General features: G+C 33.0%; 1 protein-coding gene across 2 annotated transcripts in view; it reads left to right on the top strand.

Annotated features, from left to right (window-relative positions):
• The window catches only part of Sntg1 (syntrophin gamma 1), a 345,728-nt gene that overhangs the window by 140,607 nt on the left and 177,796 nt on the right, over positions 1 to 27,325 (top strand). For both annotated transcript variants that reach the window (XM_026395196.2, XM_026395195.2), the window contains exon 11: positions 8,575 to 8,613. In XM_026395196.2, coding sequence (XP_026250981.1) covers positions 8,575 to 8,613 — 39 coding nt within the window. The remainder of the gene's footprint in view (positions 1 to 8,574; positions 8,614 to 27,325) is intronic.

The following is a 27,325-nucleotide window of genomic DNA, read 5'->3' as shown; positions in this document are numbered from 1 at the left end:
GCAAAAATACTCCCTGGGATTTTGATAGATATCACATGGAATATTAAATAGATTTCTTTGGGGCTATTAACATCTTAATAATAGTAAGCCTTACAATGAATGAATATGTAATAGCTTCCCATTTATTCATTGTATTTTATAGTCTAAACTGTAAATTTTTTTTACCTTTTAGATTTAAATTACTCTAAGTATCTTATTTATTTTGATATTACAAATGAAATTGGTAATTTTCTTTTCAGGTTATTCATTTTTAGTGTATAAAATGCAATTTATTTTATGTTTTGATTTTGTATCCAACTTTGTATTTAGTAAACAATTCTAAGCTGTTTTCAGTGGAAACTTTAAAAATTTATGCATTAATATTTTTAAAAGTCATGAACATTATGTTTGTTAAGACTCCTAGCAGTGTGTTGAATGGTAGTCGTGAAAAATAGGCATTCTTGCCTTGTCCTGTTTATTTATGAAAAGTATTCAATCTTCTACCATTGAGTGTGGTGTAGGTTGAGGGTTTATCCCATATGATTTTTCTCAATTTGATATTGTTTCCTTTTATTCCTAGTTTTCTGAGTGATTTTATAATGAAAGAGTGTTGAGTCTTGTCAAATTCCTTTCTTTTTCAATTGATGTGTTTTTCCCCTTTACTCTGTTTATGTGGGTTGATTGATTTCAGATTTTTCTTTTTTAAAAAATATTAGCCTAGAAGCAAGATATGCAGGTGTAGGGCTAACTTGAAATACTCTTTATAAAATGTAGGGACCTTTTATTAAGAATACATAAACTCACAGGAATGTGTACCTTCCTTTATGATGTACTATTATAAAAGTGAGAGAGCTAAATTTCCAAAATCTCATCTATAACTGAATGGTGTAGGTCATTCACAGAAATCATGAAGAGCTGATAAAAAGAACTCCTATGAAAAAAGTTACATTTAATCATTTACTGAATGATGCCTATGCTAGTGTTTCTCTTCTAAAAGAGAAACAGTTAAATTCTATTGCATTTAACTTGATATTTCTACTTACACTGAAATATTGGCAATGCTTAATATCTCAGTCACTTCTCATTTCAAATTCAGCTGCTTGGAGTGAAAACAAAAATTCTACTATTCTTCCCCTTTTTCTTCCTTTCTCCCTGCATACATCAAGCATCAAGGGTCTTTGTGAACTCTTCAGTGAAGTCCTTTACTCCTAATCTGAGTGCCATCTTTTGACTTTGGTGCACATATTGCTGATACATGTGACCCCACCAGTATCTCCAATCAAATTTTTCTGAAGGCATGCAAAATTTTGGATGCTTGTGTTTTTTTTTTTTTTTTTTTTTTTTTTTTGCTGAAGCACTTTCCCTAGTTATCTCTGTTCTATAATTTTGAAACCATGATTGACATGAAAATTTCATGAGCACCAGAGGAATAAAATTCAAGGTCCCATCACCTAATATCTCTCAAATTTATTGAGTTTTATTTTCTTCTCCCTAAGAGTTGGTCTAAAGTGGCAGGTAGGTGAAACCCAAATATCTCTGTCTTTGTCCATATTTTGTCTTAGTCAATAAACAATTCTTTCTATGAGATTGTTCACATATGCTTTTGATCATGAGGCATTCCTGCCAATACTTAGAGGTATCAATTCTAAGGGTATTTTTATTAGTTCTAATTAGTTATATATGATAGCAGAACACATTTCAATTCCTGAAATGAACATAGACTCTAAGTTTTGAAGCTATCAGAAGTACTACAGACATTCAAAACTAAAATTTTAGTTATTTTTCTTGTTAAATGACTTTTTTAAAGACAAAGTTAAATCTTAAAAGTATAAGTTCAACTGTTCTAACTGAACTGTCCTCCCTTTTAATTTGTTCAACAAATACTTGTTGTACATTTACTGAGACATAGGCATTTTGGGGGGGGATGTTTATATTGAATAAAAAAATCTGGGGCCTCATGAATATGTTTAAATAGGTATAAATAAATCGTAAAAGAAACATTAAAATAAACAGTCTTTTGTGAGGCTAAGTTAGAGGAAAATCTCAAGGAAAGACCAGTAATAATAGAGCACTAATTTACAGTTTCAAAATACTTTCCTTGAAGCCAACATTGTTGAAAAGAACTATCAATTTTCTAAGGTTTTTTTTTCATAGTGTGATAAGTTCTAAAGGATCAATTTGTTTTCTGTCTCTCCTTATTTTACTCTAATTATTCTGTTTAGGTTACTATGTTTTAGTCTTAAAGTAAAATAACTTATTCCATTAGACGAAATGAGTCTAAACTGACCATGAAATCTTCATGGATATCCCTAAATTATTAGCATTGTAAATACATAATATAATCTGGGGGAGGGGGTGAGAGTGGGGGTAAGTGTGTGTGTACTGTGTTTTATATATTTGAAAATATCTGCCTGTCCAATGTACCAGAGGTACTGCTATTCCCATTTAGAAGAAAACGTTTCACTATTATCCTTGAAAAAGCAGAAATTAAAGCACATTATATTTTTACTTTGAACAAGTCTGGAGGATTCATTTAAGTAAATATTGTGCTATGGACTTAATTTGGTAGGGATATTTTTAATGAATGTCATTTATGCAAATATTACACAAGGTGTCCTTTAAATTTTCTTCTTGATGTTTGATGTTATTCATAGAATTAAAATGTGTGCTTTGGGATTAAAAGATAGCAGCAACAGAATTTCCACTGTCAAAGGGCCTATAATGTCCTAAGGAATCAAGATAATTCTAAGATTGTACAATGAGTGAAGCATTGACTTAGCACAATTGGAGCATAAAACTAAATAAGTTCATATCTGCTTTAAAGATATCTGATTTCCATTATATATAGACATATATAGACATATATGTCTATATATATATGTCTATATACATATATAAAATAATAACTCAATAAAATAAGAACTTACCTATACTTAGATTTTGTTTCTTTTATGTAAATCCACACTATCCTCAATTTAGATATCTTCTTTCAAAGTGTACATAAGTCATTGAACTAATTCCTATGTTTGTACATAACTCTGGCATCAAAACTTCTTGGTGACGCAGAGCCCTCTAGCTGTGGACACACCCTCTCAGTTCTTTTCTGCTGCTGTACTCTCTAAAGGAGGACAGTCATGACTCATCTTACTTCCCGATTCAAGCAGATCAAATCAGATTTGTTTCCTGGACCATGGTATTAACTTTCTTCTTTCTGACAGTCTCTCTAATGTTTCAAAGTGTCAATAAATCCCTTGGAACTACCAGCAAAATGCTGAGCATTTTGTTTTCCTGCTCAGAGGTCAGAGAAGTCTCCTTGGATCTGAAAAGGTGCCTATAATTTAAAGAGGTTAGACATGTCATTTTTTTTTTAATAAATGTGTTTGGTTAGGGTAGTCAAAGAAAGTCCAATTCTAAACTCCTGATTGTGGGTAGAATATGTATACGGCTCAGGTATTTGTCTATTTCCCCTTCATTATTTCTGTATTTAATTCTTTAGTTATTAGTATGGATTCAAGGATTCTTTATTACTTTTTATTTAAAAGGTGAAGAGGGCTTCCTGAAAATTAAGGAATATAAATTGTGTTTTCTTATATCTCTACATGGGCATTAATTGTGTTTACCAGTTTTAGCTTAAATCAGCACTATTCAGAGTAGCCAATATGTTTTGACAAAATATAATTCAAATCTGATCTATGTAAGAAAAAGAAGGAATGGTCTTCTTTTAAGGGAGTGATTCATATATGAAAAAAATTTTCCAAAGTAGTACACAATATACAAATTGTTCAAAATGTACATGCTTGCTTCATGTAATTATGTTTAAGAAGGAATCGTGGTCACCAAGGAAATAAGAAATTCTGAGGAACAAGATAAGCTCTATCTTCAGTGAGTTCACATAAAAAGAGCCATGCAAATGTCAAAGTAATTGCTATAGCTATAAATAAACTAAAGATAGACAAAAGAGACATTGCCTCCAGAATAAAATTATTGTTTTTATCAGTAACCATTTAAACGTTATGCCTCAAAATAAAACAGTTCTGTGATATGACCCTCTTATTCAAGGTGACTGTTGGGAGAAGGAAAAACAAAAAATATTGCTGTCCCAGAAATGCCTGGCACACATCTGAACAATGGTGGTCCTCTAGGATTTAGTGTAAACATAGTTTGATAGGAAAGATAATTGCTAAGGTTTGCTTTAGTACTAGAAAGTTAATGCATCAGTATGCATATTAAAGAAAAAATTACTTTTTTTTGTGATCCAGAACCTACCTTGGTTCTGAAGTCTAAAGTGCTGTGATTCCCCGCTTAGAGTGGTCCTCTACTGTGTTGTGCTGGACAGACATTGGCCTCAGTGGGCGGGCGCTAGTCCACCTGTGAGTCACTCTGACCTCTCTAGATAACTTAGTGTGCTTGGAACTGGAAACATTCTCATCCAGTGTGAAGTGTGGAACATGTGTTTGGGAAACAAGGGTTTCATTAGGCAGACATGGACACTGGAGTCACAGATATGGAATTTTTATCGACAGAGACTTTGTCTACTATCTGAGACATATATATATATATATATATATATATATATATACGTACATATACATATATATAAGCTGGTAGTAAGTGATGATGGTCTTCCAAGAAATCAAGTAGAGATAAATGTGTAATTTATGGGCTTATCTTCTGTTTTGGACTAACAGCCTCAATTAACATGGCTTCCATTCATCTAAATCTATTCTACTATGTAGTATTTTATATTGCATGCTTTTTTTGTAGAATGACATGTTGGGTAATCTCAGGGTGCACCATTTTTTTCTGCTTTGAAAGTCTGAGAATTAATAGCTTACATATCATGCTCTATAAGCAATTGGTTTTATAGTATGAACTGAAATTTTGTCCTTTCTTTTCTACAAATGTTTTTTCAGACACTACCTTTATTTTATTTTAGATTATGTTAATTTTTTAGTGATTTATAATATAATTTTTTGGTTCCAGATGCCACATAATTATCATATGAGTTTCCAAGAAGGTGAAAAAAAAATTGTTGGGAAAAGTTTAATTTTTCTTATTTGAAGAGAAACCTTAAAATGACACAGATGATTTGGAATTTCCATAATTTAGAATAAGTTGTTTCCCAAAACAGCAATTTTTGTAACTTTATTTTATAAATAAATTTTATTTTAATGATATAGTATGTATATATTTTACTATGTAATTATCTTAACACTATATCAATAATATGAATAATGGCATTTTAAAAATAAATTGAAATTGAAGTCAAATATTTTCAACATTTTTATTTTTTTAAGTTTAAGCTATCTTCTTGATATTGTTATGATAATAAAAACAGGTGCTTTTCAAAAAATTATTGCTAGTATTTTCTATATCAAGAATTCATCTATAATTCAGAATTATCAATGTAAAAAAGATATACTATCTAATTGATGAACATTAGGATATTTCACCACTTGCAATTACTTTATTTAGGATTTTCAACTTTTTGAAGGCATATAGTAATATGCATTTAGTAGAAAATACCTTCCAATTTTGATTTTTGATCTTTTTCTGAGCTAATGATATGGGTGTGACAACCTGCAGTGTACTGTGGGGCTGAGCTGTAATAGGTTAGGTTATCAAATGTAATAGGTTAGGTTATCAAATTTTGGGTTTACAATGGATTTTCAATATTTTCCTATATTTAGCTGTACTTTTATTTGAAAATGGTGGTATAATAATTAGAAAATAGAATATTTTATACAGTTTTACTCCACTTGCTATAGGAAAAAATGGAATTATGTTTAAAATTTATTTGGGTGTATATGGATTTAATTTGGGGACAGATAGTTATTTTTATCTACCATTTTACAAGAATAATTATAATAGAATGTATTCATTTTTCTTGCTGCCAAAATGAGGGCCCCAGGATGAACTGTCCTGTGCCATGGTATCATGAACCATAGTGGCATTACCATCTTCCATTTCTCTGAGAATTAGGTTATTTAAATTTGTATCTTCATTAATGCATGAATAAATATGAATAACTTATTTTACTCCAATATGTAGTTAAAACTATAAAGAAAACTTTAAAAACAAAATCATTCTGTTCCAAATATTTTTATTAATACACAGGTAACAGTTTTAAAGTACTGACTTATTATCTCTGAATGCTTTTACTTACTCAGAATCCTGGGATGCTATAAATTGTTCAAAAGTATGGCATTAAGCAGTTATAAAGAGGCTGTCTGCGGGTGGGTGCAGTGGTGCAGGCCTGTAATCCCAGCTGCTCAAGAGACAGAGACTGCAGCAGCATGAGTTTGAGGCCAGAATAGGCACCATAGGCAACACAAAAAGACCTTGCCTTAAGATAAACAAATAAAAGAGTAAAATGAAAGGTGCAGCTGAAAGGTGATGATGGCATTGTTTTAATAAGAGGAATACAACTTATTAGTATTTTCAATTTTAATCATGTTAGCTCTTGAATAATTCACTATCATTAATGCTTTATTACATTTTATTATCTCATTAGTATACTTTAATATATTAGAAGAAGTCTAGAAATAATTTCTTATAATAATACAATAATTATTCAAACATATTTTATGCACTCTTTATTGTTATTTTTAGAATATTCTAAGTTGTTGGTATACTTCACTTCTTTTTCATTATACCTCTCTAGATGTTAATATGTTCTTTATTTAACTTTCTGTGTATTTTATATTTTGTCCATTTCAATGACTCCTACACAAGAACTGGTAGAAAATATATATATATATTTTTTAGTAATAACAATGGTATACAATACCAGTGCTGTAAACTATTTAAGGATAAAGATGGCAAGATTCCTATCTATGAGTTCACTACTAGAGAAAAATAACAAAAACAAAAGCAACGATAACAAACACAATATAACAGCTCTAGACAGGTAAATAAGGCTGATTTTTAGGACGTACTCTGCCTGGAAGAGACAGTGGCCACTGCTGGGTAATACATTTCAATTGCAGGAACTCTGCTGAGGGTGGCCTACTAGGATAAAATTCCTGTGGTCAACCGCTTCACTTACCCATGCCATCTGCCTGGCAATGCCTGTCTATATTACCAATTTTCAAATTTCTCAAATGATTATTATTTATTTTTATCATTCCAGGGATTGAACTCAGGGGCACTTAACCACTGAATCACATTCCCAGTACTTTTTTTATTTTTATTTTTTGAGACAGGGTCTTGCTAAATTGCTTAGGGCCCAGATAAGTTGCTGAAGCCGGCTTTGACCTTGTGATCCTCTTGTCTCAGCCCCTGGAGTTGCTGGAATTAGAGGTGTGCACCACTCTGACTGATTCCAGAAATGATTATTCAGACCAATTTTGGTTTGGGGATTTAAAAAAAAAATTAAGATTTAAAAGCAGGATAGTACACTCAAGTGTTCACATAAAATATTAATTGAACTTTATAAGTCTTTATAACAAGCTACAAGAACTAGCAAAAAGTATGGTTCCACTAGCATTCACTATAATCTCTTTTAAGAATCAATTCTTTCTATTTATATTTCCAAATTTCTGATTTTAGCTCAAGGTGTGCTAGGAGTTTTAGAGAATTTTAGCAAGGTCATCATGGGCTGGGGGAGGGGTGGGGACTTTGAAATGATTAGTACCATGTAGCAAGGATAGGGTTCTGTATATAATCCTACATAAAACTGGGGCATTTTCAATATTTCTTTTTTTAAATATATTAAATAATAAATATATTGCCAGTCGGTCTGTAGTAACAGATCAGACATTTGATGGTTACACAATTATGTCTTCCATCTCTACTGAATTGCCTTAGGAAGACAAAAGGAGACAAGGAAAAAGGAAGGGATTGGGGTAGCAAGTAAGTCAACAACAACAACAAAAAAGTAGGTGAAAATAGTCTGTACTTAGTTTGATGTGAGTGTAGACCCTATAGATTTAGCATTGTTTCTATATAAATCAAATGGAAAGTGACAATTGATTTTCTATTAGCAAATGCATGTTTGAAAAAAGACTTCGTGTCATCTATGTCATTTAACTAAAAGTGATATTCATTTTTATTTTGTTTCCAGTTTATTTCCACGATATAGCACATGAAGAAATCCTTCCTCTGAAGATTTATTTAACTTTTTATAAAATGTTGTTCATTAAATTGTCTTAAAGTAAATGTTGTGCGGTAGTTGAGATCCTGGCTGGAAGTATTTCAAAATATAATTTTTGTGTATAGAGTTGAATTTCCATTTTGTCTATTCCCTTGTCTATTAAAATAAATTGAATAGCATATGATTTTAAATTACAAAATACAGAAAATTTCTCTCTACAATCTTTCATAGACAATCACTGAACATAGTTTGGAAACAGGCTTTGATTTTTCATAAATAAAAAAAACTATTAAATATTTTTTAACATGATGAAATTTGGAGTAATTATGATAGTCAATTAAAATTGATGTTTCATATGCAATGATTTAATTGCATATTTAATTGCATCTAGATAGAATATTAGTATAATTAATATACTAAATATCAATCCTCATAAAATTTGGGGGATCTTACATTATCTTTGCTATACTCATTTATTTATTTGTTATTTATCATTTCAGATTAAAAAAATCAACAGAAACTTTCCTGTAAACCAGCAGGTAAGAGGAAGTAATATTTCAAAACGTAAATTATGTATATCTTTCATTATGTCATTCATACAAGATAACCTTAATGCCATCTGATTTTTACACAGAATAATTAGTAATATCATTTCTACTTTCAGGGAAAATGTAAATTTGAACACTTATTTGATGATATGTGTGTTTCTTCACATTAAAAAATGTGTTTTAGAACTTATCTGCATAAACTAAGGCAAAATTATGTTTCGACAAAATAATCAAATTTATCTATATACAGTGTTGAGGAACTTGGAGGACTGCTTCCAAAAGATAGTTTTAGTACATATTTATTTTTGGAAAACATATTTAAGTTTGATCTCAAAGTTCAAAAGATTCTCACAAACTGTTGACAGTATTTCAAATGAACCCAAATTAATTCAGTTTAAAAATAGTGTCTGATTGATCAAAGCTTTATAAACTTATTATTCTGGACATCAATTTTGATTTGAAAACATTGATCAAAGCAGAAATTTCTAAGACAGCTATGTTTACATGATAAGATTAATTAAAATCTATTTGCAACTCACCAATCAATTTCAGTGTAAAAATTTTCTTCAACTTGTAAAAAGTGAAGTTCATATCTAAATTTCAGTTCACTTCTCTGTGACATTTGCATGGGTAATTATCTTTCAAGTTTATTTTAAGGATTAAATGATAAACACATTTAAGTGATCAATAAATGCTATTATTCTCATTAGTGTTTTCTAATTTCTAAATTTGTTCTTTGGTATACAGAATTTATGTCTTGTAGAAATTATGCTCTTATTGCTATTGGGAGCTTAGGCTAACTCGGAAACCTTGTGTAACTGTAAAAGATCTATGAGATCTTTTTATCTGGGGCATTCCATCCTTCCTTTCTTGGAGACCCAACACCTGAGCTTAATTAATATTTTGGACAGGTGCCAATGTTGGAGGGATAGATATCTCACCACTTTTCCCATGAAGATGTGATTGTATTCTGGGAGCTCATTTACAGTGCAGGGACCAGAGCTCAAGCCAGAGCCTCTGACTCATCAACTCTGAAGATACCCAGAAACCCCTCTCTGTAGCTATAGTCATGTTCCAGGTGACTGATGCAGGTAGTGCCCAGTGACATCTTGAGAACAGCAATTTAATGATTTCACAAAGCTCCAATAGTGGGCCAATACCATGAATGAGAAGTTATTCAAATAAAAGGAAGCATCAGCTATGGAAAAAGAGTGCAATGCTCATCAGATGACGCAACAGTTTTATAGTCAGATATTTTAAAACAAAGAACTATGATTTTTGTGAATTCTTGCCAAAAATAGAAATGATGGATGTTTCTTTGATTTAAGAATGACTTTAAGATCTATATTATCACCCTTAGTTGCTCTTTTTAACCTTGACATGTGAAATATTAATAATAAGTGTGATTTATTTTACTATGAGTGTTTTATAGCTCTGGTAAATCCACAGCCACTTTGTATATACAATGACAATCACATGTTAACACATCTTACTAAGGCACAATAAAATTTTTAAAGGGTTTATTTGACTAAAAAGCAATTCATGAATTGGGCAATATTAAATTGAAAGAGATTTAGGGTTCACATGACAAAATTTCAGGAGCAAGTCTTTATGAGCAGAAATGCAGTAGGAAAGTAAATGATTCATTTGGGCACATTGATAGCACTGCCTTATTGGGTCTATCCTATTGGAATGTCCCCAGTTACTTGAGTCTTTTAGGCTAGTTATAATTGTTTTATCTTAAGTTTTGTTTTTCTCCAATATAGAATTTTATAAGAAACAGATCAAATCACTTGATTTATGTTTGCAAATCAAGTAAGGGGAGCTGAATGCATTTCTACTGAGAGATTCTTCAGGTACTAGTCATTTTATTTCAACACTGTATAGTTAGCTCACTGTCTAGTAAAAATTCCTTTTACTTCTGCTTTTATCCAGATTTAGAGTGATATTGTGTAAGCTGAATGAGAATCTGAATGAAAATTGCATATAGAACAAATAACAAAGCGGTTTAATATTCTCACACCCATATACATATATAATATTCTAACAAATATTTATATGTAATAAGCACAAGTGTGCATTCGTATGCTTATTAGTTTATTTTTCATACCTATGACAAAATACCTAAGGTTGGGTAGTGTACAGCAAGAGTTTCAGTTATCTCACATTTTGAAAGCTGAAAGTCCATGACTGTTTGGCTCCATTGATTCAGTCATTGGTGAGGTCCTTGGTCACATGATACTGTGGCAGATAATATCACAGCAGGAACAAGTTCCAGGGGGAGAGATCACATAGCAAGACTAGAAGCCAGAGAAAGATTCAGAGGCCAGCTTGCTGTTTTATGATATTCTCATGAGTACTAATCAGGGTCCAAAATGTACTATATTAATTCCTTCAGAAGACAGCACTCCCAATGACTTAATTACTTCCTGTTAGGCCCCACCTCTTAAAAGCTCCACCACTACACTGAAAATTATGTTCTCTATTAATGAATTCTTTGTGGACATACTTATATTCTATAAGTAAGAGCAGGCTTAACAAAGTTTGTTTTTATTTTAATATTATTAATTATACTGAAATTTAATCTTTAACCTTAGCATCTCACAATTTTGAAAAAATCATAATGAATTATTTTTGGCATGTTAAAACGCCCAAAGAAAAGTTAAATGGATTTTTTATTCACTACTTTCCACTGTATAAATGAAGAATTTTGGGAAGTAAAATTAGTTTATAGTTCGACATTCATATATATTCATGACAGGAAAACCTCACCTGCAAAAATGTGATAACAATATTTGGGAGAGTGGGGTATATTCCTTGCTTAATGAAATGTGAACCACCTAAAGAATTGGGATTAAAAAAATGTATAATCCTATTTCTGATCCAGATTTAGTCTTCAAACAGAGCTTTTGCCTTGGAATTAGCACATTGGGTGGCTTTCATTACAAAGTTTTTCCTAACAATTTTCATATGAATTTCTAAAAGTTAGCTTATATATAAATATGCACATATCTGTGTATATGCCTATACATAGCTTTTGATTAAGTAATACAAAATGTTACAATAATTGCTATAAAGAGATGTGCAATGAAAAGTTCCTTTACAATCCTGAGATTCTGTTATAAGTACCAAATAGGGAAAAAAAATGAATGCAAGATGAACCAATATTCCTCTGCTTTCTATGAGATTTGGTTTTGAATGTATGCTCAGCAGGTGGCCTTTACCACAACCTATGTTAAGTTAAAATAAAACAAAACATAAAAGGAACTAAACAAAGTCACTGCTGACCATTAAAAGGCAGTACTGAGCACCAGTACTGTGGGGACTCTCCTTCAGTCCAGAATACATGAGCTTCAACTGAAACTACTCTCATGGAACAACAGGTCTGCAAACAAATTATAAACCACTTGAGGAAATAGTCCATGACCAGGAAAAACATCATGTAGAAATTAAAGAAAAATTCAAAAGATTTTTTAATTCCTTTTTTTTAGTTGTACATGACAGTAGAGTATATTTTATACAAACCTAGAGTATGTCTTATTATAATTAGGATCTCAGTCTTGTGATTTTACGGGATGTGGAGATTCACTGTGGTGTACTGATATATGTACATATCAAAAGAGCAGAGTTAAGTTGTTTTCATCCCATTATTTTTTCCTATTTCCTGTCCCCCTTCCATTCCCTTCATTCCCCTTTGTCCAATCTACTGATCTGTTTTTCCCCTTCTTCCTTGTTTTCTGTTAAAATCCACATATTGGAGAGAAGAAAAATTGCTTTTATTTATTTATTTATTTATTTATTTATTTTATAAAGGTATACAAATTGTAAGACATGGGCTCTAAAATGTACATCTGTAAAAGAACCATGAAGAAATTTAAAAATGGGGGGGGGAGTTGCTTAAATTAATATATCTATTAACCAACTGACCAAATTTGATTATGTGTCCACTGAAAATTCTCGTAGTGTATTTCTTAGTTCACTTTATTAGCATTTTAAAAATTTCTCTATGCATCTGGGATACATCATCTGACTTCTCTATTAAGAGTGTGATCAGGTTGATTTATACGGTGAATATACTGAAATTCAGCTTCTGCTGATAACTATTTATTGAAAAGCATGGAAGGGGACAGACAGAGGTCTTGCTGTTAAATTAAGCAGTGATAGTCCATGACTGTAAAATCTTATCATGATAGTTTTCTCAAAGTTTTAGAGATCAGTGCATACAAGTCTAGATAACCAAATTTATATCACAAATGGTATGAACCATCATTTTTCATATTTTATTGCATTTATCACTTTTACTCATTCTCACTAAAGTCCCTCTAGCCTGAAATCTAACTTTCAAAACTAGAATTTCAATTAGTTTCTAAATAATTAATTAATCATTAAAATATCAACCTCAGGTGCTCTTATTCCAGACATTTTATTATATAATTGTCATTTGTAATAGTTGGAAAAAATAAAGAGATGTAGAGAAAGAATATTATCTCAGATATCTAATCATAAGGAAATATTTATGTTTGACTCTGTATAATGTGGAGAATTTAAATAAATACATACAAAACTGGAAGACAGAAGGATAAAAGATGGCTCAATGTCTCAAAATGTGTTGGAGAGGAGTAAGAAATTAAAGGACATTATGAAAATCTATTTGAAGAAACAAAGAAGAAAGAGGATTAAGGACCTCCAAAATTTAGCTTTTTCAGGCACTCATGATGAAACATACCTGGTATCCTAGTTACTCTAAATTCTGAGGCAGGGGAATGGCAAGTCCCAGGCTAGCCTGAGCAAATTAGCAAGACCGTATGCCAGAATTTTATAAAAGGGCATAACTCAGCAATAGAATGCTTCCCTAGCATGGATAAAGCCCTATTTAATTTCTAATACATCCCCTCTCCAAGATAGCTTCTCCAGAAAAGAAAAATATTGGTGAAAATACTCCAAATCAGCTTTTCTCAAATAAAGCTACTCACCAAAAGCCTTCTGAACACAAGGAGCAATTTTTGAGTTTAAACCAGTTTTTTCTAAAGACAAAACTTATTGGTATTTTAACTCGATCTAACCCTATCTTCTACCCCTCCAGCAATATAGTGGCCCTGAAAATAGCTCATATTTCTAAGTCAACTTATCTTCTGGAATCTATTGATTTTCTTATCTTTGTTCAAGTATCAGTTAAAATCACCTAAGTTAATATTTATTAGTTAATAGGGTACTTATATGCTTTATTCAATTTTAGCTTTATCAAAAATGTGCATATGTATATGTGTGTGTGTTATACAAAATACCCTATTAGTGAGACAGTCAATTTTTTCCGCTTGAGGGAAAAAAAAAAACTTTCCTAGTTCTTCATACAATAAATGTATAAACCTTGACAGTAAATCACAAAGTTACATAATTGAGGGATAATACCCCTCTTATTCAGGTTTATTTTGCAATGCTTGGTGATAAAATATGTTGACATTTTATGATGTCCTTTTAAAAGAGGATCCTTTTCATAAAAGCAATTTTTCAATATAAATAAACTGTTGGAAAAGCAAACGATAAAAATAGTGGCATAAATTTCATAGGAAAAGACATATAAACGTTAATTTACAATTGAACTAAAGAAGATCACAACTAACTGCAAACAATATTTATTACAATCAAGAAAAAATATACTATATTTTAGAAGACTTAGAAGAAGGTTATTTAAATGATGCAAAGTTGTATATGTGACTGAGTAAGGTGTGTATTTTATATTTATGTATATACATGGGCTTTGTTGTTAGAATAATTTTAATTTGCTTTTTTTAACTAAACAAGTAAAATTTTTAAATTCTGAGAGTAGGAGAAACACCTGCAATAAAAGTATCTTCTTTACTACTATGCAGTCACACACAGACTGAGACATAGAGATTTATATATTAATTTATTAATGAGTAGGGAGATAAACAGATAAATGGTAGATGTATAGATAGGCTATAGAGAAAGTTTAAATTGTCAGTTTAGATATACAATATAATGCAAGATCTTCAATATGAAAGTAAAAGGATTACTCTGGAAGAAATGGAATATTGCTATATGTAATAGGAATATTCATGCAGATACAGCTAAGGCTTAAAATTAAAGCTGAAATCTCCCATGAAATTTCTTGCCAGCCAATGCAACTACTTGCCTGCAGTACTTGCCTCACAAGGAAATGCTCACAAAGAAACCTCCCTAGTACTTATTCTCAATGACCTCTCCAAGCATGCAAAGATATTAAGTCCTTGCAAATTCCAATATGAGAGGTGAGAAGTCTAGTCTGAGATCAGATAGGCTGTGCAAAGGAGTTGTAGTTGAATCTTGATTTTTCCCTCTGCCCCTTCCTTACCCCCCCCCGCAATTCCCAGGCTGTTACTAAAGATCAGTTTGCATTTTATAGAATTTTATAAAAATAGAATCATACAGTGTATAAGATTTTTTCTGACTTCTTGTACACTGTGTAACTATTTTTTGTTTTGTCCAAGAGATTGTGGGCATCAATATTTCATTCCTTTTTACTGCTGAATAGTAACTCATTGATGCTATACCATCATTTATCTAGCAATACACCTATTAATGTACACTTGTTATAATTTTCAGTGTCTTATTGATAAAACAGCCATATATATTTATGAGAAAGTCTTTGTATTGACATATGATATTATTTTGGGTTATGTTCTGTGGTGGAATAGCTGGATGATATGGAATAAGTGAGTTAAATGTTTTAACAAATTGCAAAGTGATTTTCCAAATTATTTTACCTGAAATATATTCATATTCATGCCAGCAGTGCAAAGAGCATTCTTAATTTAGACAGCCTTTTATGTCTTGGATATTCTAATAGATATTATGTTATCTCCACCTGTAATTTTAATCAGTGTTTAGCATCACTTTAAGGACATATTTTCTATCTGTATATCTTCTTTTGTAACGTGTCTTCTTAGATATTTTTAAGAAGAGTAAATTTTTTAAAAATTTTTATGAAGTCAAATTTATCATACTTAAGTGGATCACCCTGTTGTTATTACATTTAAGGAATTTTTGCCAAGCTCAAGATAAAATATTTCATTGGTGCAGAGCAATTATACTTACTGGTGGAATATATTGCTATATATTTATACATGCAAACAGCAGCACTATGTTATTTCTTAGATTTTTAATAGTACTATTTTTTAATATATCTGTGATACATTTTGAATTAATATTTATTTTAAGAGTGAGAGATGTCAAAGGTATTTTTAAAGGGATAACCAATTGTCCTAGCACAATTTATATATTTCAATAGTATTTATTGAAAATACTATTCTTTGTGTACTGAATTATCAATTTTCATCAAAAAATAAATTTATTATGTTTATGTGGGTCTGTTTTTGTACTCTCAATTGTGTTGTGTTGGTCTCTTTGTATATCTTGACATGAATACTGCAGTTTTGTAATTCTTATTCAAAGTAATATTCTAGTGCCTTGCTAATTCTGCATGAAATTTAAATCCAAATTGAAAATTTATAAATCTTCAAAGAATATTAGATTATTATTGGTATCATAATGATTCTATAACTAAATATGGGAAAAGTTAACATGATCATTTTTGAGTATTCAGGATCATGAACATGATATCTGTCCAAGAATTTTAAGCCTCTCTTAAATTCCCTCAGAAAGTTTTTGCAGCATTCAATGTGTCAATATCACACATCTTTTATCATAAATATCACTTAGTGGGCTGGGGATGTGGCTCAAGCGGTAGCGCGCTCGCCTGGCATGCGTGCGGCCCGGGTTCGATCCTCAGCACCACATACCAACAAAGATGTTGTGTCCACCGAAAACTAAAAAAAATAAATAAATATTAAAAAATTCTCTCTCTCTCTCTCTCTCTCTCTCTCTCTCTCTCTCTCTCTCTCTCTCTCTCCTCTCTCACTCTCTCCTCTCTCACTCTCTCTTTAAAAAAAAAAAAATAAAAAAATAAATATCACTTAGTAATTGATATCTTTTTGATGTTAATATGAATGACATTTGTTCTCATTCTATGATATAGAAAAATGATTTTCATATTTCTTTTGTGTACAGCATCCTCAGAAATCACTTCTAAGTCCTAGGAAGTATATATGATTATGTTGTTAATAGATAAAAGTAATTTTAGTTTCTGCTTCCATTATGGGCACTTTTTTTTCTTTTAAATTGTTTATGTCATGATGACATCATCCAGTACTATGTAGAATATAGTTGTTAAAAATGCACATTCATAGCTTGTTTCAGAACTCGGGGGAAACACTGTTTCAACATAAAACATGATATTAGCTGGTTGTTGATGGAGTTGTCTGAGATCTTGAGGACTATGGTGGAGCTGCTCTTGTTAAGGAGTTAATGTCCTCCTAGCTCTTGGTTGGCCAGAGCAATCAGAAATAGCAAACTGTTCTCAGGACATGCTCAGTTGACATGGTCAGACTTGCCATAAGTTCCTCTTGAAACTGTGGATATGTTTCATATCCTTCCCTTGTGGTGGAGTTATTTTGGGGAATGTTCTGTTATTTTATGCTTTGCTGCTAATGGATCTAGGATAAAGATTAAGGATATAAACGTAAACGTGGCATTGTTTTAAAAAAGATAATTTAGTATTTTGTCTGCCTATCCTCAAGGTTGCATTCCATGGTTGGGAACTTACTGTAAACTTTAAAATGCTTTGCTTGTCCATAGCTGCACCAAGCTTTGGACCGCCTGTGTCCCTTCTTTCCTCTTGCTCAGCTTTTCAGTCCCATCAACAGGTTGTTTTTCACAGGTGCCCTTTATCATGTTGAAGAAGTTTCTTTCTATTTTCAGTTGTTGAGGCAATTTTTATCAAAAACAAATGTTAGATTTTATGAAATATTTTTTTCTGTATCAAAAAATAGCTTTTATTTCAGCCTTTATTCTATTGATACATATATTTTATTAATTTTACCTTCAAATGTTAAACCAAATTTGCATTTTTTGGAAATATATTACAATTGATCATATCTAGACACTCTATTTTTGGATTCAGTTTACTAGAATATTGCTAGTAATTTTTTCTTCTCGGTTTCTGAGAGATAAAAGCATGTACATTTAAGTCTTTTTATGAAAATGTATACAGTCCATTTTTATTAACATTTCCTTTGTGATAATTTTTAACTTATTTGTGATGCTTAAGTTTTACAAAAGTATTAGAAATGTTATTTAATTTCCAAATAACATGAAGACTCATATGGTGTGATATTAGAATAATTATGGCTCTATAGATTGTATAGGGAAGTAATCTCCCTTTCTGAATTTTCTGGAAGAGTTTTTTATAGCATTGTTACTATTTATTCATTAAATATTTGTTAAAAATATTTCAGTATATTCATATAAAATTGAAATTTCATATAAAAAAATTCAACTAAAACTTATATTCTCTTAAAGTTCCTGTGCAATTCAGTTAATCTTTTAGTAAACTTCAGTAATTGTGTTCTTTCTAGGAATTCATACATATAATTTTATTTATTTAAGTTGTTGACATGCATTTATGCATAATATTCTCTCATATTTCTCTCATTACATATTAAGATTAAAAACTACTTTAAAATGCACAGGAATGTTGTTGTAAGACTAAAAAGATTATAAAATTACTGGGGAGACAGTCTGTAGTCCTGAAGGGGAAAGATGAAGGAACTATTATAAACTTTACTTAGGAGTAATTTGGTTCACAAAGAAGCTCAACAGAAGATTTATCATTTTTCAACAGGTGTCACTTAACCTCTATGAACCTATCAGAGACAGAGTTAGAGAAGAGATACTATCATCTCACTCTCTTCCCATGTCCCACTCCTCCAAGTTCCTTTTATAGAATGACTGCCAGGAAGAAAGAATTCAAAGGGTTTGTTTCATGAAGTAAATGCAAATTGGTATTCCCCTAAGAGAACTAAGAAAGAAGGATAAACAAAGTGTGTGTAGCCGGGTACTATAGAGTCATGGTACCCTCTGAAAGCTTGGTTACACTGTTGGATAATATTTTATTGGAATTTTCTTCAGATGATAAATTAAATAGCTATTATACTTATTATATATCATATCATATTAAAATTTACTTTATATTAAATAGCTACCTTTAAAATCCTAAGTAACAAATGACAGTGTAATGCACATTGTGGTGAATTTTCAATAGAAATAATTTAGTAATGTATTTTCATACCACTATGTACACCTTTATATCTTTTCACATTATTTCTGAGAGCATTTATCTCTTAATAAGTGGTATCTTTTAATGGAAGTTGATGGGTCATTTTAGCATAGTAGCTATGATAGCTCTGGTTATGGGTGATGAGTTCTGCTTCCTCACATGTTGAAGTTTAAACATTAGAGAAACACGCTGAAGCAAGCATATAAGAGAACTAAGTGAGAAGGATAAAAATTATATCTATATATTTAAAAGAGGGGTAACATAGATTTCTCCTGGGAGAAGTGGGTCATAGCTGGTATCCTGGTATCCCAAAAAGTGAGGTATTCTGCCTTTTTTATAGGTCAGAGATTTCCCTTGTTCCACTGCCCTCTTCCCTTATCTTTCTCCATCCTCCTGGGTAACCAGGCATTTGACTAGGCCTAGGAAATGCTAGGTGGGATGGCCAAAAGGTGGGAAACAGGTGGGCTGAAGGGGGAATGGCAGGATGCAGCAGCCAAGGACACATTAATTAACAACCTTATAGCTTCCTGTAGGGAGGGTCAATTCCTGGGACTGGTTACCTTAGCAACAGGCTAGAACAGTGGGAGACTCTTGATAGGGGTAGAAAAAGGGCTCTGAAGGAATTAACATTTTAATTCCTCAGGGGACAGTCTCCAACTCTCTGGACTCACTCAAAATTGGCCTCCTTGATCCGACCAGACTCTATTTACCAATCTATACTGACTGCCTGTCTATTTCTGGCTTCAGCTATACATTATATTATCCATTCTTAACTCATGGAAATATATTTAGTTTAAACATGTCTTTAGATTTACTACACTTTTTGAATAACATTATTTTTCAATTATGGTACTATGTTCTGTATTTTGAAATATAAGATTTATTCAAACTCTAAATTTATTTTTAGAGGTCATTAAATTTCAACTACTGATAAGGGGAATTTAGGAATTTTCTTCTCATTTTCTTTTAATTCTGTAACATGTTAAAATATATATTAGAAAACAGTGATCTAGCTTCAGTTCTGTAAGTGAAACTAATGTGATAATAGAAAATATACATGAGATAAGAAATTACAAAATCCAAATCAGAATCATGGTCATGCTTCCTCTTAGGCTTATGATATTGAACATGCTTTAGTATATGGGTTTTATTGTGTACATCTGACCTGTCTTCTACATTAACTTGGGTACATAGTCAAGATTTATAATCTATCATTAGAAGAAAGTCAAAATGAGCAAATTTTCCAGATTATCAGAGCAGCATAGTCACGGAGCACAATTCCAAGCACACATTTAGTGTCTGGATTCTAATGTACACATGTAGGATTCCTCTCCCTAGAAGTTGCTCATGAAGATGTGAATACCTTGGAGCAGGTCTATTATAGAAATGTGAGCAATAATTTAGGTTCAGAATTCATTTCCTGGGGAGGGTAAAGCAATTGACACTATAACGAAAGCTGAGTATAGGGAAGAAAACAGTAGGCACAGTTTCTAAAGTTAGCAAGCCTATTCCTTAAGCATATAAAACGAGAGGATCCTACTTATAAATCTGGGATAGAGGAAAAAAATTGTGAAAATCCAACTTCAAGATTAGAATCCAATCTTAGATAAATTACTCATTTTATGATCAATCTCATTTTTCTTCTATTGCAATTCAAATCCACACTTTCTGTATACTGAATACATAATAAAGATGTGGGTGATACTAGAATTGTTGTGGTGATACTAGAATTGTCTCACAATTTTCTGAGTTTACAATCCCTTTATTTTGAGATTTGGGAAAAATTAAAGAAGTCTCTTTTTCAATCTAATAAAAGAAAGCCATCTTGAGCTCATGTATTTATCAGGAATAATGTGTCCCTTAAAGTAAGAAATATTTTTTTTTTAATTTTTTTTTTATTGGTCGTTCATAACATTACATAGTTCTTAATACATCATATTACACGGTTTGATTCACGTGGATTATGAACTCCCCCTTTTACCCCGTATACAAATTGCTGTATCACATCAGTTTCCCTTCCATTGATTGACATATTGCCTTTCTAGTGTCTGATGTATTCTGATGTCTGTCCTATTCTCTACTATCCCCCCTCCCCTCCCCTCCCCTCCCCTCCCCTTTTCTCTCTCTACCCCTTCTACTGTAAATCATTTCTTCCATTTGTATTATCTTGTCTTACCCCTCCTTTCCTCTTGTATGACATTTTGTATATCCCTGAGGATCGCCTTCCATTTCCATGCAATTTCCCTTCTCACTCCCTTTCCCTCCCACCTCTCATCCCTGTTTAATGTAAATCTTCTTCTCAAGCTCTTCGTCCCTACCCTGTCCTTGTTTACTCCCCTTATATCAAAGGAGTCATTTGGTATTTGTTTTTTAAAGATTGACTAGCTTCACTTAGCATAATCTGCTCTAATGCCATCCATTTCCCTCCAAATTCTATAATTTTGTCATTTTTTAATGCAGAATAATACTCCATAGTATATAAATGCCACATTTTTTTTATCCATTCATCTATTGAAGGGCATCTAGGCTGGTTCCACAGTCTTGCTATCGTGAATTGAGCTGCTATGAACATCGATGTAGCAGTGTCCCTGTAGCATGCTCTTGTTAGGGCTTTAGGGAATAGACCGAGAAGGGGAATAGCTGGGTCGAATGGTGGTTCCATTCCCAGCTTTCCGAGAAATCTCCATACTGCTTTCCAAATTGGCTGCACCAATTTGCAGTCCCACCAGCAATGAACAAGAGTGCCCTTTTCCCCGCATCCTCTCCAGCACTTATTGTTGTTTGACTTCCTAATGGCTGCCAGTCTTACTGGAGTGAGATGGTATCTTAGGGTAGTTTTGATTTGCATTTCTCTGACTGCTAGCGATGGTGAGCATTTTTTCATGTACTTATTGATTGATTGTATGTCCTCCTCTGAGAAGTGTCTGTTCAGGTCCTTGGCCCATTTATTGATTGGGTTATTTGTAATCTTATTGTCTAATTTTTTGAGTTCTTTGTATATTCTGGTTATTAGGGCTCTATCTGAAGTGTGTGGAGTAAAGATTTGTTCACAAATCTTCACAAATCTTTACTCCACACACTTCAGATAGAGCCCTAATAACCAGAATATACAAAGGCTCCCTGTTTATCTCTCTTATTGTTTCTTTTGCTGAGAAAAAACTTTTTAGTTTGAGTAAGTCCCATTTGTTGATTCTAGTTGTTAACTCTTGCGCTATGGGTGTCCTATTGAGGAATTTGGGGCCCGATCCCACAGTATGTAGATCATAACCAACTTTTTTTTCTATCAGATGCCGTGTCTCTGATTTAATATCAAGCTGCTTGATCCATTTTGAGTTAACTTTTGTGCATGGCGAGAGATAGGGATTCAGCTTCTTTTTGATGCAAATGGATTTCCAGTTTTCCCAGCACCATTTGTTGAAGATGCTATCCTTCCTCCATTGCATGCTTTTAGCCCCTTTATCAAATATAAGATAGTTGTAGTTTTGTGGATTGGTTACTGTGTCCTCTATTCTGTACCATTGGTCCACCCGCCTGTTTTGGTACCAGTACCATGCTGTTTTTGTAACTATTGCTCTGTAGTATAGTTTGAAGTCTGGAATCGCTATACAGCCTGATTCACACTTCCTGCTTAGCATTGTTTTTGCTATTCTGGGTCTTTTATTATTCCATATGAATTTCATGATTCTTTTATCTATTTCTACAAGAAATGCTGTTGGGATTTTGATTGGCATTGCATTGAACTTATAGAGAACTTTTGGTAATATCGCCATTTTGATGATGTTGGTTCTGCCTATCCATGAGCAGGGTATATTTTTCCATCTTCTAAGGTCTTCTTCTATATCTTTCTTTAGTGTTCTGTAATTTTCATTGTATAAATCTTTCACCTCTTTTGTTAGGTTGATTCCCAAGTATTTTACTTTTTGGGGGGATATTGTGAACGGAGTAGTTTTCCTCATTTCCGTTTCAGAGGATTTGTCGCTGATATACAGGAATGCCTTTGATTTATGCGTGTTGATCTTATATCCGGCCACTTTGCTGAATTCATTTATTAGCTCTAATAGCTTCTTTGTAGACCCTTTTGGGTCTGCTAGGTATAGAATCATATCATCTGCAAATAGTGATAATTTAAGTTCTTCTTTTCCTATTTTTATGCCTTTAATTTCTTTCGTCTGTCTAATTGCTCTGGCCAGTGTTTCGAGGACTATGTTGAACAGAAGTGGCGAGAGAGGGCATCCCTGTCTTGTACCAGATCTTAGAGGGAATGCCTTCAATTTTTCTCCATTCAGAATGATGCTGGCCTGTGGCTTATCATAGATTGCTTTTACAATGTTGAGGTATGATCCAGTTATCCCTAATTTTTCTAGAGTTTTGAACATAAAGGGATGCTGTACTTTGTCGAAAGCTTTTTCTGCATCTATCGAGATGATCATATGGTTCTTGTTTTTAAGTCTATTGATGTGGTGGATAACATTTATTGATTTCCGTATATTGAACCAACCTTGCATACCAGGGATGAATCCTACTTGATCATGGTGTATAATTTTTTGATATGTATTTGAATCCGATTCGCCAGAATTTTATTGAGGATTTTTGCATCAAGGTTCATTAGAGATATTGGTCTGTAGTTTTCTTTCTTTGAAGTGTCTTTGTCTGGTTTCGGAATCAGGGTGATGTTGGCCTCGTAGAATGAATTTGGAAGTTCTCCCTCTTTTTCTATTTCCTGAAATAGCTTGAAAAGTATTGGTGTTAGTTCCTCTTTAAAGGTTTTGTAAAACTCTGCTGTATACCCATCCGGTCCTGGGCTTTTCTTAGTTGGTAGTCTTTTGATGGTTTCTTCTATTTCCTCTATTGTTATTGGTCTGTTTAGGTTGTCTATATCCTCCTGGCTCAATCTGGGCAGATCATAAGACTCAAGGAATTTATCTATGCCTTCACTATCTTCTATTTTATTGGAGTATAAGGATTCAAAGTACTTTCTTATTATCTTCTGTATTTCTGAAGTGTCTGTTGTGATATTGCCTTTTTCATCCCGTATGCTAGTAATTTGGTTTCTCTCTCTTCTTCTCTTCGTTAGCATGGCTAAGGGTCTGTCAATTTTATTTATTTTTTCAAAGAACCAGCTTTTAGTTTTGTCAGTTTTTTCAATTGTTTCTTTTGTTTCAATTTCATTAATTTCAGCTCTGATTTTAATTATTTCTTGCCTTCTACTTCTTTTGCTGTTGTTTTGCTCTTCTTTTTCTAGGATTTTGAGATGAAGTATGAGATCATTTATTTGTTGGTTTTTTCTTTTTTTGAGGAATGAACTCCAAGCAATGAATTTTCCTCTTAGAACTGCTTTCAATGTGTCCCATAGATTCCGATATGTTGTGTCTGTGTTTTCATTTAACTCTAGGAATTTTTTAATTTCCTCCTTGATGTCTTCTAAAACCCATTGATCACTCAGCAACCTATTGTTCATTCTCCAGGTGATGCTTGATTTTTCCTTTCTTCTTTTATCATTGATTTTCAGTTTCATTCCATTATGATCAGACAAGATGCATGGTATTATCTCTACCTCTTTGTATTGTCTAAGAGTTGCCCTGTGACATAGTATATGGTCTATTTTTGAGAAGGTTCCATGTGCTGCTGAGAAAAAAGTGTAGCAACTTGATGTTGGGTGGTATAGTCTATATATGTCAATTAAGTCTAGGTTGTTAATTGTGTTATTGAGTTCTATAGTTTCCTTATTTAACTTTTGTTTGGAAGATCTGTCCAGTGGTGAGAGAGGTGTGTTGAAGTCTCCCATGATTATTGTATGGTGGTCTATTAGACTCTTGAACTTGAGAAGAGTTTGCTTGATAAACACGGCTGCACCATTATTTGGGGCATATATATTTATGATTGTTATGTCTTGTTGGTGTATGGTTCCCTTGAGCAGTATGAAGTGTCCTTCTTTATCCCTTTTGATTAGCTTTGGCTTGAAATCTATTTTATTAGATATGAGTATGGACACTCCTGCTTGTTTCCGTGGTCCATATGAGTGATATGATTTTTCCCAACCTTTCACCTTCAGTCTATGTACATCTTTTCCTATCAGATGCGTCTCCTGTAGACAGCATATTGTTGGGTCTTGTTTTGTGATCCATTCTACTAGCCTGTGTCTCTTAATTGGTGAGTTTAAGCCATTAACATTTAGGGTTATTATTGAGATATGGTTTGTTCTTCTATCCATATTTGTTTATTGATGTTACTATACCTGATTTGTTATCCTCTTTGACTACTTTCCCCCCTTTACTGTCCTACCTCCCATTGTTGGTTATCAATGTTATTTTCCATTTCCTCTTCCTGTAATGTTTTGCCAAGGATTTTTTGAAGAGATGGTTTTCTAGCTGCGAATTCTTTTAACTTTTGTTTATCGTGGAAGGTTTTCATTTCATCTTCTAATCTGAAGCTTAATTTTGCCGGATACACGATTCTTGGTTGGAGTCCATTTTCTTTAATCGTTTGAAATATGTTATTCCAGGATCTTCTAGCTTTTAGAGTCTGTGTTGAGAGATCAGCTGTTATCTGATTGGTTTACCCCTAAATGTAATCTGCTTCCTTTCCCTTGTAGCTTTTAAAATTCTCTCCTTATTCTGTATGTTGGACATCTTCATTATAATGTGTCTAGGTGTGGATCTCTTATGATTTTGCACATTCGGCGTCCTGTAGGCTTCTAGGATTTGGGATTCTGTCTCATTCTTCAAGTCTGGGAAGTTTTCTTGTATTATTTCACTGAATAGATTGCTTAATCCTTTGGTTTGGAGCTCTGTGCCTTCCTGTATCCCAATGACTCTTAAGTTTGGTCTTTTGATATTATCCCATAGCTCTTGAATGTTCTGCTCATGGTTTCTTAGTAGACTTGCTGAGCTATCTATGTTCTTTTCAAGTTGAAATATTCTGTCTTCATTGTCTGATGTTCTATCTTCTAAGTGATCAACTCTGCTGGTAGTATTCTCAATTGAGTTTTTAAGTTGGTTTATTGATTCCTGCATCTCTAGTATTTCTATTTGTTTGTTTTTTATTACCTCTATCTCCCTGTGAAATTGATCTTTTATTTCCTGGATTTGCTTGTCAATATGATCTTTCATTGTCTGATTTTGCTGTCTCATGTCTTCCTTGAGACTCCAGATCATCTGAAGCATGTATGTCCTGTGCTCTCTATCTGACATTCCATCTGTTGCAGCTATTACCTCTTCTAAAGTTGAGTTGACCTGCATTGCCTGTGGTCCTTTCTTTCCTTGTCGTTTCATACTGCTGGCGTTTCTTTCTGCTTGGTGAAATTGTTGTGTCTTTGATATTTTCCCCCTCTATTTAATTATATTGCTCTTGTATAGTTGAAAAATCACCCTTTCATGGCAGGTAGTGGCTGTGATCCTCCTCCAATTAGTGTGATACTGGGGAGGAGAGATATTAGAAGGGGAGGGAAGAAGTCACTAAAGAGAATGAGTGTAGGCAGGTAGAATTCAAGGAAGGTGGAATAGGAAAATTGAAAGAAGTGAGAAGACAAAAGAAAAAAAAAGTGAAAAGAAAGAAAGAAGAAACGAAAAAAAATAAAAATTTAAAACCAACAAAAAAAAAAGAAAAAAAGAAAAAATTTTATAATGATAGTAAAAAAATGGAAATTAAAGTTTAAAAAATAATAGTAATACTAATAAAATAAAAAGAATTTAAAAAAATTGAAACCATTAATAGGAACGTTAAAGAACAACAACTACATCAACAACAAAAAGTGAAAATAAAATAAAAAAAATACTAATAATAATCATTAAAAAAAATAATAATAATAATAAATGCAGTCATATAGCTCGATTAACTTCTCATCCAGTTGGTGGAGCTATGCCCACTGGGCCAGGCTTTTCTTCTTGATAGGTGGGAACCAATCACTGTGCCTCAGCTCTTCTTCCCAGACTGTGTGGGTCTCTAATCCTGAGTGCCTAGGGCCTTCTCTTGTGGTTCCTCAAGCCAGGCCCCGCTCACCTGTGACACTCACCACAATACTGACTACACGCCAGGTCTGCTGCTCCTGGGAGCCCTGTTTTCATGGGTGCCTGGGCACACCCTTTCTGTTTGCCTCCCTCAGACCCTAAGTTTGTAGGGCTTGGGGCTGAGGGACCCAGCGAATTTGTTTGCCCTCAGGTAGCAGCAACTCCCCTGATAGCTGGTGCAAGGGACCTGTTGTCAGCACTGGTGATAGCAATAGCTGGGAGTCCTGCGCCGCTAGTCCTGCATCACTCCTGATTCCCTGGGTCTGGCTGTGGTGCTCAGTTGGCTTTTACCTCTTTGAGTTCCGGCGGGCCGACTAGTTATTTCAGTGGTATCATTAGTGTTGAGTCCATGAAGCAGGCGAACCTGAGCTAGAATGCAGCCAATTCGGGCTCGGTGTGTTCTGAGAAGGCTAGACCGTTCGCCCGGGGTCCACTTCAGCTCAACCGTGCCTAGTGGTCCTGAGCGAACAGTATTTTGACAGTTTACTTCTCCCTATGCCCGTGCAGCTGAAGGGGTTAGAGA

This window comes from Urocitellus parryii, chromosome 7 (assembly GCF_045843805.1).
Source record: "Urocitellus parryii isolate mUroPar1 chromosome 7, mUroPar1.hap1, whole genome shotgun sequence".
NCBI lineage: Eukaryota > Metazoa > Chordata > Mammalia > Rodentia > Sciuridae > Urocitellus > Urocitellus parryii.
Note: the sequence above shows the minus strand (reverse complement) of the source record. Positions and strands in the feature narration are given on the sequence as shown.